At 34.4% G+C, this 13,984-nt stretch overlaps 1 protein-coding gene across 2 annotated transcripts in view; it reads right to left on the bottom strand.

The window, feature by feature from the left end:
* The window catches only part of TBC1D5 (TBC1 domain family member 5), a 309,786-nt gene that overhangs the window by 192,889 nt on the left and 102,913 nt on the right, over nt 1-13,984 (bottom strand). For both annotated transcript variants that reach the window (XM_026068628.1, XM_026068627.1), the window contains one exon: nt 13,782-13,916. In XM_026068628.1, coding sequence (XP_025924413.1) covers nt 13,782-13,881 — 100 coding nt within the window. In that variant the 5' untranslated portion in view covers nt 13,882-13,916. The remainder of the gene's footprint in view (nt 1-13,781; nt 13,917-13,984) is intronic.

Below are 13,984 nucleotides of genomic sequence, written 5' to 3'. Positions count from 1 at the left end.
CTCTGCAGAGCTGCTTTCCAGCAGGTCAGCCCCCAACCTGTACTGGTGACTGGGGTTATTCCTCCCCAGGTGCAGGACCCTGCACTTGCCTTTGTTGAACTTCATGAGGTTCCTCTCTGCCCACCTCTCCAGCCTGTCCAAGTCTCTTTGAATGGCAGCACAGCCCTCTGAAATTGCCTTAAAAAAATCTGATTAACAACTTTTCTCAGTAATCATGCCTATTTTCCCATGGCATTTAGCATGAAGAAATCAAATCAATAGTTATTTCTACTCTCTTGCAGCAAAGACTTGGCATATTTATTGTAAGAGCCAAAATGAAAAAAATTAAGTTTCAAAAAGCGTTGACACTATCTGTGTCACTGCAGGAGCGACAGTGCAAGTGACCCCTTATGCTAGGCTGACAGAAGATTACCATTGTACACATCAATTTACTGCATGATTTTCAGATGTCACCACTTCCTATCTTAACATTCAGCATTGTTTTGATATATTTATTATCATTTTGTTGTATATATTTCAAATAACTATCTGTTGACAATTGACTTCAGCTTCACAAAAACTGGGAGTATTTGACTGATGACTGATTGTTATAGGTAATAAAACATCCAACTTAAACTCAGCTTTATATTATATTCATTAAAAAAACTCTGGTATCTATCTGTTCAAAAGTTTCAAAGACTCTGCTCTCAGCTGTAGCTTTAGCCAGTAACAGACTAATATGCAAAAAAAAGAAAACTGTGTTTATTCAGGTAATGCAAATGCCAGAAATGAAATGCAGGGTGGTCCTTTTGCCATAGCAATCTCAAATAGAAACTGACAGTTTCAAGAGTAAATGTTTTTGAAACAGTAGAAAATCTGCAAGTATCTTACTAATTTTGTAATATGTAGAGGACTCATTCTTCAAGATCATTCATTTCAAGATATTAAATCTTGAGCAGATTTTTCATGTCTGGAATTGAATCTCCGGTTTTCACTTAAGGCTGCTTCTACAAGAAAAAAAGATTTCCTTTCAAAAATTAAATGTATGAGAAATAAAAATGTTTTGTGGTTCTTTTGGTCTTTATATGCTATTTTTCTGAAAGAGCCATAGAACATTATATGGTATTTTTCCAAATCAGAAATTTACTTTTGATAAAATTATGTTACAAGACAGCTACTTAAAAAAAACTTCATTTGAACAAAAAGTTACAGAAATGGCACAGCGTGGCACAATTTCAATTCCAGAACATTTAAAATGAAAGTTTTCATTGGCTATRATCACAAGAACTCCAGACCAGGCAAAAGCCTTCCATAGTATAAGCTCTGACTTAAACCTTTTCTTTCTTTTGAGTTCAAATAAACACAAGACTGGAACTAATCTGCGAGTGCATTGTTTTTAGAATGGCAGCAATTAATGCTACACTTTTTCAGGCAATAAAATCTCAATCTTAATGTAGATGCTAATGTTGCAGTCACCTAGCTGTGATAATTCAGAACTGAGCTTTGTATACATTTGCAAAGCAGTATTTTCTTTTATACTTCAATAAAGAATGAACAAATACCAGGTCACAGAAGTTTGGAGGTGGCCCTGTGGCTCAACATGCTTCTCTCTTCCATTAAGATAACATCTGTTCTGGCCACCATTCAGCAAATCAAATTTGATGAGAATTCATCCGAGTGCAAAGTAGAAATCCCCACTAATGGACAGATTTATGTTCCTTCCCTCCACCCTTTAAATATTTCAAATGAAAAGTAAACAAAAACAGTGATGATATCTTTAAACATTATGACAAACATATGGGAAATGTATCCCAGCATTCTCAATCTCAAATATTTTCACTTTATCAAAAACATGCTTTTGCGTGTATTACATGTGAACTCTATGGCATATACTAAAAAGCCCTGCAATTGCACTTAGTATGGAAACACTATACAGTTGTTTTTTCTAAGGTTAAATCACTGATTCCATTACAAATCCAATTTCTCAGAAGAAAAGAATTATCACCACCATAAAAGCTGTATCTGGATGAAGTTTGTGCCTTTTAACTTCCAAAAAGACCAAGAATAATAATTTGTAATGGGATATCAATATTTTAGTGGATACATTTATCACACAGGGCTGTTGCTATTATTTTGGTTATATGGTCCCAGTTGCACTGAACTGAATGGGATTTGTCCAAAAATATGAGTGCAGTCTTCCTATCTCAGAGTTTATGAATTATCCCAATAGTATCCAAGCAGAAACATTTAACTGCTAGCTGTTTCTACAGATTTAAGATATTTAAGAGAGAAAAAATTAGAGCAGATTTTTTTAAAGTGGCTATTACAGTTTACATACATTAGATTTTATTTTTTAACTTTTCTACCTACATTACATGAAATACCAAAGACACACGTGTTCCACTTACATCAAGAGTAACATGAAGATACTGTTGTATTAACTGATTTGCAAGTTGCACTGATGAATATGTCAACCCAGTTAATACTCACAGGAACTAAGGACATAATGAAATAGTAAATGTAATATCCAGTGCTTACTTTGGAATTCTTTTAAGAGGTTCTAGTATTTTGACACTTCTATAGACAAGAACTGGCAATTCTGAGATACAAAATAATTAAACAAAAACAAAACAAAAAACTCGATAACTTTTCATTACACTGAAGTAGCATTCTCTTCAACTTGTGGCTAAATCATGGGTTCATAGTAACACTCAATCTGTACTGACCTACTGTTTTCCACAGTTTAAGGAGTATTTTAAAACATTTTTAAAATTTCAAACTTTGATTACCCATACTATAAATCAATATATAAATCTAAAATATTTTCCATTTTGCAGCTACCAAAATACTGCATTTCTCAATTTGATTACCTCATTAGTTTTCAGAAAAATCAGTAAAACAGTATACAAATCCTAAAAAGAAGTTTATAATCAAAATTAATCTAAAAAATGCAGTGTGCTTGGTATACTATGAAAGCTGTAAAATATTTAACTTTATTTTTATTTAGGTGGAGACAGATATCTAATGCAAATAAAAAAATAATTGTTTCTGTTTAAATTCCTTAAGGATGCATACAGAAACATTTGTGTGTATGAAAAATGTTTGAAGCTGCTATATGTAGGAATAACTTGTAGGACAACAAAATATTCCTTCCATCCTGTTTATACCTTGCCTAAAATAAATTACTAAAAGTTGTTTTTTGTTGCTCAAAATTTGAGTGGAACAAATATATAAAGATGCTGCACTAAAGTAAAAATCAGTTTGTGTGATATATCTGCCAGAAACCATTAAAAAAAACCCCACAACTTTTTATTCCCTCACTTGCTATGCAAAACCCAAACTATAGCATCTTATCATTTAATGTAACAGATAAATGCTTAAAAATACATATTTTTACTCTGATCTATACCCAAAAAATATTTCCGAAAATGATTCTTTTTCAGCAATTCTCACGTGCCTTTAGTTGATTTATTTTTAAGACTGACAAGTATGTATTTTTGCAAGTTTGTATGTAAAACATGAAAAAGGTGTGTGTGTATTCTGACATGTACCAAATTTACTTTTTTTTTTTTTTTTGAGTTATGTACCTGCTTCAAAAAAGTTGGACCAAAGGAAACAAGAAAAGTAGGATGGTATTGCTTTTGAGGCAGTGTTCTGGGTTCAGTTCCTGGCCCAGCTACAGACTTCTTGTATAAAAATTTGGCATATCATTTCATTAGCTTCAAATTACTATTTGTATAAGAACACATAGTCTTGTTATTCTTCCTATGGTGGTTATGAGAATTAATTTATTTTTTTTGCTACATGATACCTTCTAACAGAATGAAATAAGCACACAGATGCAAACCAAACATCCCATGTCCTGCTCATGTACTTCAGTTCTTAAGCATTTTAAGTTTGATTTCCCTTAATAAAGAGATCAAGCTTAGAGCACAAATTGCATCATAAGCTTGTGTGATTGTAACAAAGAGTAAAAATAAATCTAATCTGCTATATCCTTGTTATTTGTACTGCAGTTGAAGCGTTATAGTCACATGATGAATGATGTAGTAATCTAAACAGATCTAACATAATGAAAAAGCTAAACAGGGATACTTATGAATAACTAAAAGATACTCTAGACTGACAGAGTGTTCAAGCTTTTAATATAGAGAATGTGTATGTGTATATACATATGTATAAATCTTAAGCTTCAAACGTTTAGAAACGAAACCCAGCAATAGTTCATTTATACAAAACTAGATTTAAGCATAAGCCCGCACACATGCATTTAAAACATCGTGCCACTTACCCTGTATCAGGTTTGGGTTGGTTTGCTATTTTGTTGTTTGGGGAAAAGGAGAAAGGCAGAAGCAGAAAGGCTAGACATTTCTCCTTCTCCCTCCATTTTAACACTTAACTTTTCTAGACGTACAGGGGTTCTTCAATGATCCTGAACACATCTGGTCTTTATTCATCTATTGCATTTTTTATGGGTAAAAGGAAGACCAGAATTTTAAAAGTCAGTTATATGCACTCTGCTTTTGAGTGGCCAAATCTTGAGATCAAATGCTTGCACGCCCCAAAATTGAGGCTCTTCAGGTAACTAATCACAATTCAATATCTTGGGCTAAATTATTACTTCACTTAAACAATAAGTGCACTCAAGCTTGTTACCTTTACAGTCAATTGGAACTTTGCCATTAATTTTAATAGGATCAGGATCAGGTCCTTGACTTTTTCTACATCAAAGAAAAATCTTTCACAGTCATTTTGTTATAAATAATTAAAGCTGATTAGTAATAATAAGGTACCTTAACTGAAAATGTAAACAGTGGAGACATTTATTATCAAAGTAAGAAAGGAGAATTAAAATAACCTGCAACACTTTTGTATGTGCAATTCATCAGGAAATGTTGTAAAAGAACAAAAACAAATGTTGGCTCATTCCAGAGGTTCTTTGTCATCATTAATGTATTCAGGTTTTCACAGCTGAATTGCTGTACTTTGAAAAGATTTTCATGAAAGGAAACTCAAATTCAACGTTTAAACAAAGCTGTCAGGTTACCAAGATTCAAATTTGTTTATATGTCCAGAAAATGTTTTCTCCTTTTTAAAAAAACCCTCTAGGTTAGGGGTGTATTGTTCCTCTGCTCTCATTTTGTAAACAAYGGAAAACAAGCTTTTGTTAAGTAGCACATATTTATTTATTTGTTACTGCGAGGCTGAAACCAGCAGTTAGAAATATCTGTTCCAAAGTGGAGGTGAAACTACCTGGTATGGATATTTTACTTCATTACTAGTTCTGTTCCTCAAATTGATACAAATGGCCTCCTTCTGTTTCTGTCTGTCTGCTTGCCTAATCAGTGGAGCTAATTGTGGGAGCTGGGGAGATCGCCTATATCTAGACAGAAGATATGCAGTTTGTAACCTGCTTAATTTGCCTTATGTCCTGGATAGCCCTCAGTATGTTGTTCATTAAAGTATCAGCTGTTTCATTTGTAGCAGTGGCAACCTAAGCATAGGCCTATTTTTCTTTGTTAAAAGGCCAGATTGTCAATAAATAATACACATCTTATGAGATAATTTCTTACCACTTAGAGTAAGTATGAGAGTACTTTATTTCTCTCCCCTCTACACCTCTTCTTAGTTTTGCACTTACACAGAAGACAAGGACAGAGCTGTCTAAGGTGACTAAAGAACAAGGCTTATTAGTTAAACAGAAGCCTAAAATCAAAGCTTTGCAGTATAACTTGGCACTTAAGTGAAAGCAGGCTGAACTCTTTAGCCTTCACTTTCTAAAACAGGCAATTACAGATCTTTACAAAGGTCCACATATATTTAGCAATCAATTTCTAACAGAATGAAAACTGTGGCAGTTAACTGCTACTCTCTTAAAATGTCTGAACAGTCATTTAATCTCAGATACAGGGGTCTAACGTCAGCAAATGGCATACAATTTGCAGACTGCTTTTGTAAATCCCAATCTTCTGTCTACAGGGACACAGGTGAACTCAAACAGTTAATTATTATCCTGCACCAATATTGCTGGCCTCAGCTAGAATTCTGATTTACTAGTCTTTTATTATGGATACACAAGCAAAATGAAACTTGTTTTTTTTTCAATTAAGAGAATCCGGCCTTTCATATGTAGGATATATAGTCATTTGATGTACTTTGATTATTGATTTATTTTGCACGGAAACACTTAATATGTGAGGTATTTACCTGTACTAATCTTTATATTATGTTTTGTTATCAAGTGTGAGTAAAATATTCAAAGAATGATTTCATTCTCATCTTTAGCTTCTATATAACTTTCGATAATGAGGTAGTTTTAACATCCTCTTAATTACTTTTACAAAGGTCATAAAAAAAAATTCTTCTGTTTCAATTTTCTTGTTCAACAGGTTACCTATATTTAAAATTGAGATTTCTGTTTGGTATTTTAAGTGCCTCTAAGCACATTTAGTAAAAAACAAAAACAAAAAATCTTTTTAATTCAAACTGCATCATCTGCTTTTATACCACTTTGGTATAACAGGAATCAAGATGAGAGCCAAGTAGTTGAGCCTTAACCTAGATTAGGGAAATGCTAGAAAAAGAACAAACACTGAAATCAGCAGCTGCCAAAGTAGGGTCACAAGGAGTTATGCAAAGAATGATGAGGCTGACAGCGATTTATGCCAGCATTTGGAGTACCCTATAATTATTAGTATTCAGGCAGGGTTGTACCTGGAGACAACCGGAAACTCTCAAGTGGCACGCATAAACTGAGGCGGGGTGCCACCATCATTAGTGAGGGAGGCTTATTTTCACACACAGATTTAGAGTAAAAAATTTTAAATTAATGATTTAGAGTTCTTCTACGTCATCAGACATTGCTCACCAAAAGGTCTTCTCTAACATCTGCTTTACAACCCAGCAAATGCAATTTCCCTACATGAGGCTTGTGCCAGTAACCCATGCCACATTATAACCTCCAAACTGGAATTAATGTAATGTGTAACTCATGTAAAGCCACCACAAAAACCAGAACTATCAATTCCAGGGAGGAAAAATAAATAAATAAAATCAAACTTTCGAAATCTGGAAACCTACAAGACTGTGACTCACATATGGTGCCACAGTTGAAGTCATTTAAAGTTCTCCTGCAGTTCCTAAATGTGAATTTGCAGCAAGGCAAAGGGTCCGCAGCCTGCAACTTTCTTTCACGGAGCAGAGGGCATGTCGTGTCAACACAGGCCGACACCATCTTAGCTGCCCAGCCACGAGCCAGTTCCAGCTGGGGAGCCACAAAGCTGGGTCACTGGGCTAACACGCCCTGTTCAACCATTTGCTGAGGGGAAGGATTCGTCTGGATACAGTGCTGGGCAATGTGTAAAGTTTTCAGGCCACAGCTGTTTTGACCGGGCAGAGCAATCTTTGGTTTGTTTGCACCCACTCGGTATTGGTAGCTCTGACAGAACTGGAACATGAGGTCTTTGAAGCTCTATTTGAGACAGATGACATAGGGCACGCATACAGTTTACACCTGTTTAACAACAGCTCTACCATATAGTAATATCCTAAAATAATATAAATAAAATCTTTAAAGGAAAAACATGTGTCCAGTTCTGGCTATTTTCAGCTGATTTTCTATTAAATATATGTATTTTTAAACATACATAGCTCCTCAGTCACCTGATTGCTCAGTAACAACACTTCTAATAAAAAAAACAGAAGAGAAAATGAAGAGTCCTATGGAAGGAGCTAGTGACAGGCCAAGTTAGCTCAAGGCATACAGCGTTGCTCCCATAGTCTCTGTCACTACAATTCTGTTGCTGTTCAATTAAAAGCAAACTAAGCAGTAGTTATTATTAATAAATGAATATTAAGATGCTTGTTATGTTAGCATATAGTGTTTGAAGATGTAAAAAATATTCTTGCTTTTATTCATCCAATACAATGTGAACCAGACTGAGCACAGCTCTTTTCTCTTTAGTATACCTCGATCCTTTACAGCTGTGCCTTTAATGGAAAGGCCCAGCCCCAGAGAGATGCACAGCAGTTTTGCAGTGAGGACCACTAGTACCAGCCGTGCTCCTTGGGCGCAATGAAACTTTCTACGTGAAGGGTAAAACTTAACAGTGAAGGGGACAGGGCTTTCTCAGGGCCTGGTGCAAGACCACAGCATGAAATCCCAAGGGTGTTAAGCACAATCACAATCCTCAGCATATTCTGCTCCCAGTACAATGCAAAAATGTTCTCTGTTTCAATCCTGTCTTTTCAACAAAAACAAAAGTAGCATCGTATTCCAACGGATTCTTAAAAATACAATGCTTCATGTACATTTCCCTTCCTGGAGAGGAGATGACAGAAAGAACATATATTACGTGACTCATATGATGTCATATAATACACTACAGAAGAATATTTTATATGAAATAAGGCTTCAAGAACTCAGACCTGTTCACTTCCTATTTCATCTGAAAGGCTTTATTTGCTTTTTCAGTTGCTTTTACCTAGGAATGTATTTCTCATACAAAGAGGTCTAGACCTCTATAATTGCTTCCTCTACATGTAATCATAGAGACAATCTCTCAAAACAGACAGAGGTACAGGCAAACGCCATACTGGGCAATCTGCACTAGCACCGTCTCCCTGACTGAAGGGGTTTGTGAGGAGGAAAAAAAAACTTGTAACACAGAATAGCTTACTGGCTGATTAGGAGACAATATGTTATAATTTTCTGACAGCAGAAATGCACTTGACCTCTGAATGAATGTAAACGGGTGTACCCAAGGGCAAAATACTCCCATGAGAATTACACCTAACATTTGGGGAACTTATTTGACAGCATGTAGGATCTGCTAGGTGCAGAGAAAGAAAGTTCTTATTTTATTATTTTGCTCCCTGCTGCTTTCTACATATTTCTACATTTCCACGTATTTTCATGGCAACCTTGAGAATCAGGAGGGATGCAGTGGTAAGGATGAGGTGGACAACTGATCTATCTCAACTGGATTCATTTCAGTCATGCTCTGCAATAGTTATCTTTGTCCTTCCAGCTGTGTCACCTGTCTCTTTTCTCACATGAGCTATAGCCTTAAAACAAGAAACAAACTCCCCCAAACTCCAAAACACTCACAACTCATTAAAGGTTTCCCCTTTTCTTCTATTAAGAACAAAGAACACATTACATTTTTCTATTTGAAGTATGCTATTAAATAATAGCTTGTACACTAATTAAAGCAAATGTAATTGTGAGAACACACTGACATTGTTAAAGTAAATTACCCAATTCGTTAATAGTTTCATTTCAAGTGACCTTAATTGTATTAATTGTGATATTGAGCAAATTAAATTGAAGAGTATTAAATGCATTGTTCCAGTCTGTCCTTAGAGGATCAACTTTCTCATTACATCAGTGAAACAGGAATACTGACTACTGTGTTCTTCAAAACTTGTGTCAGAATGTGGTGAATGCTGTAACTTTGGAGTGAAAATTTACTGTAGCTCTGAAGGAGTTACACTCTTCCAATGTAGTATCAACCTCAAGACTGGAAATGAACAAAATAATGTCAGATGTAGTACAAAGTGAGAAAGTAGAAGAGCAAAGTTTCTGAAATTTTTATAGAGAGTCCACTGGAGACCAAAAGGGTAAGATCAATTTCCCTGCTAAAGATCCCTATCTGAGAGGGAAAATATTGATGGAATAAAATGAGCAGTGCCTTGAAGACTTTCAGAACAGAGGAAGTAGCAAGAAAGCCCCAACTTACTATACTCAAAAGAAATCATAACAATGCATGCATATATAAAGGCATGTAAATTAAAATACAACTAGATCAGAAAGTTACAATCTAAAATAAAATTTTGTTAAAAGAACTAAGTCTTTCATTTGAAATATCAGATTGCAAGTGTCATCCCAGTCTCAGACTTATTTAAAAAAACATGAGTGCACATGTGCAATGCATATTTGCTTTTCTTTCTTGAAAAAAATCAGACATAAGGAAAAGAACATAGGCCAAATCAGCTCTCAGAGAAAGGCTGAAATACTATCTTATCTGTTTTTTTGGAATACTTTAAATATTAAAGAGGGAGGATCAAGATCTTGCCTATCAATTAGTTAATAGACTATCCTGAGTTTTGTAAAACTGTAAGTGAGCACATTCTTATGATTCGCCACAACTCAGGATTCAAATAGGCCCAGTTATGCAAAAGTTTGGATTGCTATAAATGCCCAGTTCTTTCTCCAAACAACAGTTACCTCATCTGTTGTGCTCTACTTCAGCTAGCTGTTCAGCTACCTAATTATCTCCTACCTAGCAACTGCAACATTAGACCCTGCAACTATTCCTAGTGAGCTACATCTTATTCTTCTCAGGCCACTTCTCCCAAATCGCGCAAATATTTTGAATTGTCTGTTTGTCCTCCATTGTACTCATAGCCTTTTCCCACATAAATCACATATTCTTTCCGTTTCTTCCATGAGATTTTAAGAAAAGCACTGAGTACTACTAGACTCTAGAAACACCCTTCTGGAATCCCATCCAATATATGCTTCCAAATCTGACAGCAAATGAGTAAAACATAGTCCATGCATACAGTTTTTCAACCACCTATATACACATTTAACAGAAATACATGTTTTCCCAGATTTCCTTCCTTTTATGAGAATGTCTTGTGAGACAGTATCAAAATCCTAACTGGACACGACATCTTCCGGTTCTCCATCAGCTCCATCATCTAAACGCTCAGTTTTAGTATCAGTTACACACACTCAATATACAATACTTAATGTAGGTTCACAAGTCTGACTATGTCTATGATTAAAGATTTATTTTCATACTTATCAGTGATGTGCTTTATTTTTATTACCTCATCTCAGTGAACATTTCTATCATTTAGTCTCTAAGACAATACTTTAAACATTTAGCACAGCTTCAAAGAATAATTCAGATGTCCTGATACTCCATAATATTGTATAAAATATTTCCGACTTATGGACTGCCTCTCTTGCAAATTTCTATGATACATGACACAGGTGGCTTGAAGACAGTACAAGATACCTCTTCTACAGTAATGGCTACAAATTTTCACTAAGTAGATTCTGTATCAAGCCTGAAACTTGAGGGTGAGTTGAAAAATGTTCAGTCTTGAAATATTTTAGTGAAGATGATGAAATTCAGGAACATCTATTCCTAAATGCTTTTTGGCCTAGCTGTCCCAACAATCAAATTATCCTCACTAAAATATTTATGCATTTATTTACATGCAGCTTTCACCCACTGGATCTCATTATGCCTTCACTAAATTCAAGTGACTCTGTGAGATCTTCTCTGTATTTAGGAAACAGTTCTGTCTTCCCCCTGCTAACCACATCCTTTGATATTTTTAAGAGGAACTTAATATTTCTCTTTAATGGGACAGGGATTCATGCAATTTCCTAATATTTCACATAGGCATGGTGCACATGTACTGGTAAAAAACTAGATAGGTAGATGAAAGTAGGGATATATATATATATATATATATGTATGTATGTGTATGTGTGTGTGTGTGTGTGTGTGTGTGTATATATGTATATATGTGTGTGTGTATATATATAAATATATAAATATAAATAAATAATATATATATATATATATATATATATAAAAAATCAATCACAGTATGAGTGAAGACAATTCTTCACCTAATCTATGGTTTGTTTCAACAACCAGACACCTCATTTAGAAAACAGTGATGGCTTCTTTATTCTGAACTTCTAACACAGGCTGCAATAATTGCATACTTTGATGCGCAAAGATCCAACTCCATCTAAGCATATCATTTATCTAAAACGAAGTATCAAAACTTCAAAGACTTATTTGGGATATATAAAGTCCCAAATTAAAATGCAGTAAGTGTTTCACAGTAAAAAAGCTATGAAGATGAAATGGTTGCTTTATATAAAATATTTACATAGATAGAACATAAAAAATGTACCATAGTTGGTAACCTTTATGACTTGGGGAACCATGTATTTACATATCTTTATCTTCGCATGTGCGTATGTGTGTGTTGTGTATATATTTTTAACAGTTGACAGCTGTTTTAGAGCATACAGAGATGCCAAGCTGAATGAGGGTCTTGATTACTTCAAGATTAGCTATCTAAAGTTTCTATTCATTTTAAGTGTTGTTAGTGTGAAGAGTCATTAGTCACTTCCTTGTCTCATAGAACATCAGCATACATTTACATTGTTAATGAACATTTGGGGTAAATGAATTAATGGCACTTTTAAACATCAATTCAATACTAATAACTTTGTAAGTCATAGAAATGTTAAGGTTGGGATAAAAATGAGAAACCTTTTCAGTCAAGGTAACTGATCGCTTCAGCACACAATAAAAGGTAAATTGATTTACAGTGTTTTTGTAACAGGGTAAAAATCTTGATTTGCCTTGAAACAGAAATGAGAGAATTAACAATATTTATTTTTTAAAGAAAAAAAAAGGAAGAAAAAGCTTATCTTTTTTTTGATTGGTGTAGACTAGAAGCCATATTTTCTCTGGAAAACGGTTATTATTTCAGGTTATTACAAAAAAGTATTTTCAAATTTCTAAAAATATATACAAAAATGCATTTAGTTTATCAAACTAAAATGGCTTGATATCGTTAAGATGTCAAGTGTAATAAAGGAGAAACACTGACCTGGAAAAGCTATTCTGTTTGATCTTCAGGTTTTAAAATACTTCCCCCAAGATGTTCATTGTCATTTTCTAACATTGAAAAAGCTTTATAAAGCAATGAAGTAAAATTGAAAAAAAAAAATTAACTCAAAGGGGCAATGAAGTTGTACCCATGTGTTTTAAAGCAAAATATCAGCTTCTTATAAACTGAATAATAAACCTGACTAAGCAAAACTTGACATGGCTTTTTTAATAAGCACAAGTAGACAGAAGATTTACAGACAGATACACCCACACAGAATGGCTGATCTGGGTAAGGGACTTAGGAAATGTGACAAAGTTGTTCCAACTCTGTAATTCAAAATAAATTTTTTATTTTGCCCTCCTGGTACATGTGTTCAATGACTGGAAAATTACAGGTAGTTAAGGTGCCACTAACTGAGTACTTGAGGAATGTTTTCATGACAAGGATGAGATTTCAAGCTTCTTGTTATGCTTATCACTTTCTTCTAACCAACTACATTGTCACTACTAGCAAATAAGTAGAAAAGACAAGGAAGACAGACAAGTATTGCATTATGCAAGCAGCTTGTTCTCACTGTTCATTAGAGTCTTCTGAATACTGCATTTAATTAATTTACTTTGGGTTACAAAGTAACTTTTACCTTTAGAGCCTGTTCATTCTATCTCAACTTCCACTATTTTTTAAAATAAGAATATAGGTGCTATTTCAAAGAAAAAAAGGGAAAATCAACCTTTTCATTTGCATACTCTCATCCAAAATAACACACTGAACTTTATCGTAGAAGAAAAAAAGAAAAAGCAAAACAGAAAAAAACCCTAAAACCAAAGCAGTGTAAAAGAGTCCATCTTTGAGAAAGCAACACAAAGCCATGCTGCATTTAAATATTCTTATTCTGAAGTCAGTGTTTGGTTTATGATTAAAGAAGAATGGCAGCGCATTAAACATTTGGCTAACGTTTCTTTCTGTAATTGAAAGTTGACTTTTCATGGTTTTCATTAGTGTCAGAGTGCTCTACACACACTCTGCGAATGTTCTTTAAGTTGCCTGTTCAACTTCATTGAGAGAATTAAATAAACAATGACAGGTACAGTTATCATGAGACACTTTTGTAAGGCTTCTAAGTACAGAAATACAAAACTCACCTTGCCCTGGCTTGTTCAAATAACTCTGCAAAGGATCAATGCCCATTTCTTGTTCCTCTGTCTGCAAGGGGTGACTAGTTTCAGAGACAGAATGATACATATTGGCAATACAAATTTCCACTGAAGAGGATTTGTCTGGGGAGAAAAAGAAACAGAAAAACACTTGAGTGTTTCTTTAGCTGCTTTTCATTCACACAAGTCAA

The sequence above is a fragment of the Apteryx rowi genome, unplaced genomic scaffold, assembly GCF_003343035.1.
Source record: "Apteryx rowi isolate R43461 unplaced genomic scaffold, aptRow1 scaffold_277, whole genome shotgun sequence".
Taxonomy (NCBI): Eukaryota; Metazoa; Chordata; class Aves; order Apterygiformes; family Apterygidae; genus Apteryx; species Apteryx rowi.
Note: the sequence above shows the minus strand (reverse complement) of the source record. Positions and strands in the feature narration are given on the sequence as shown.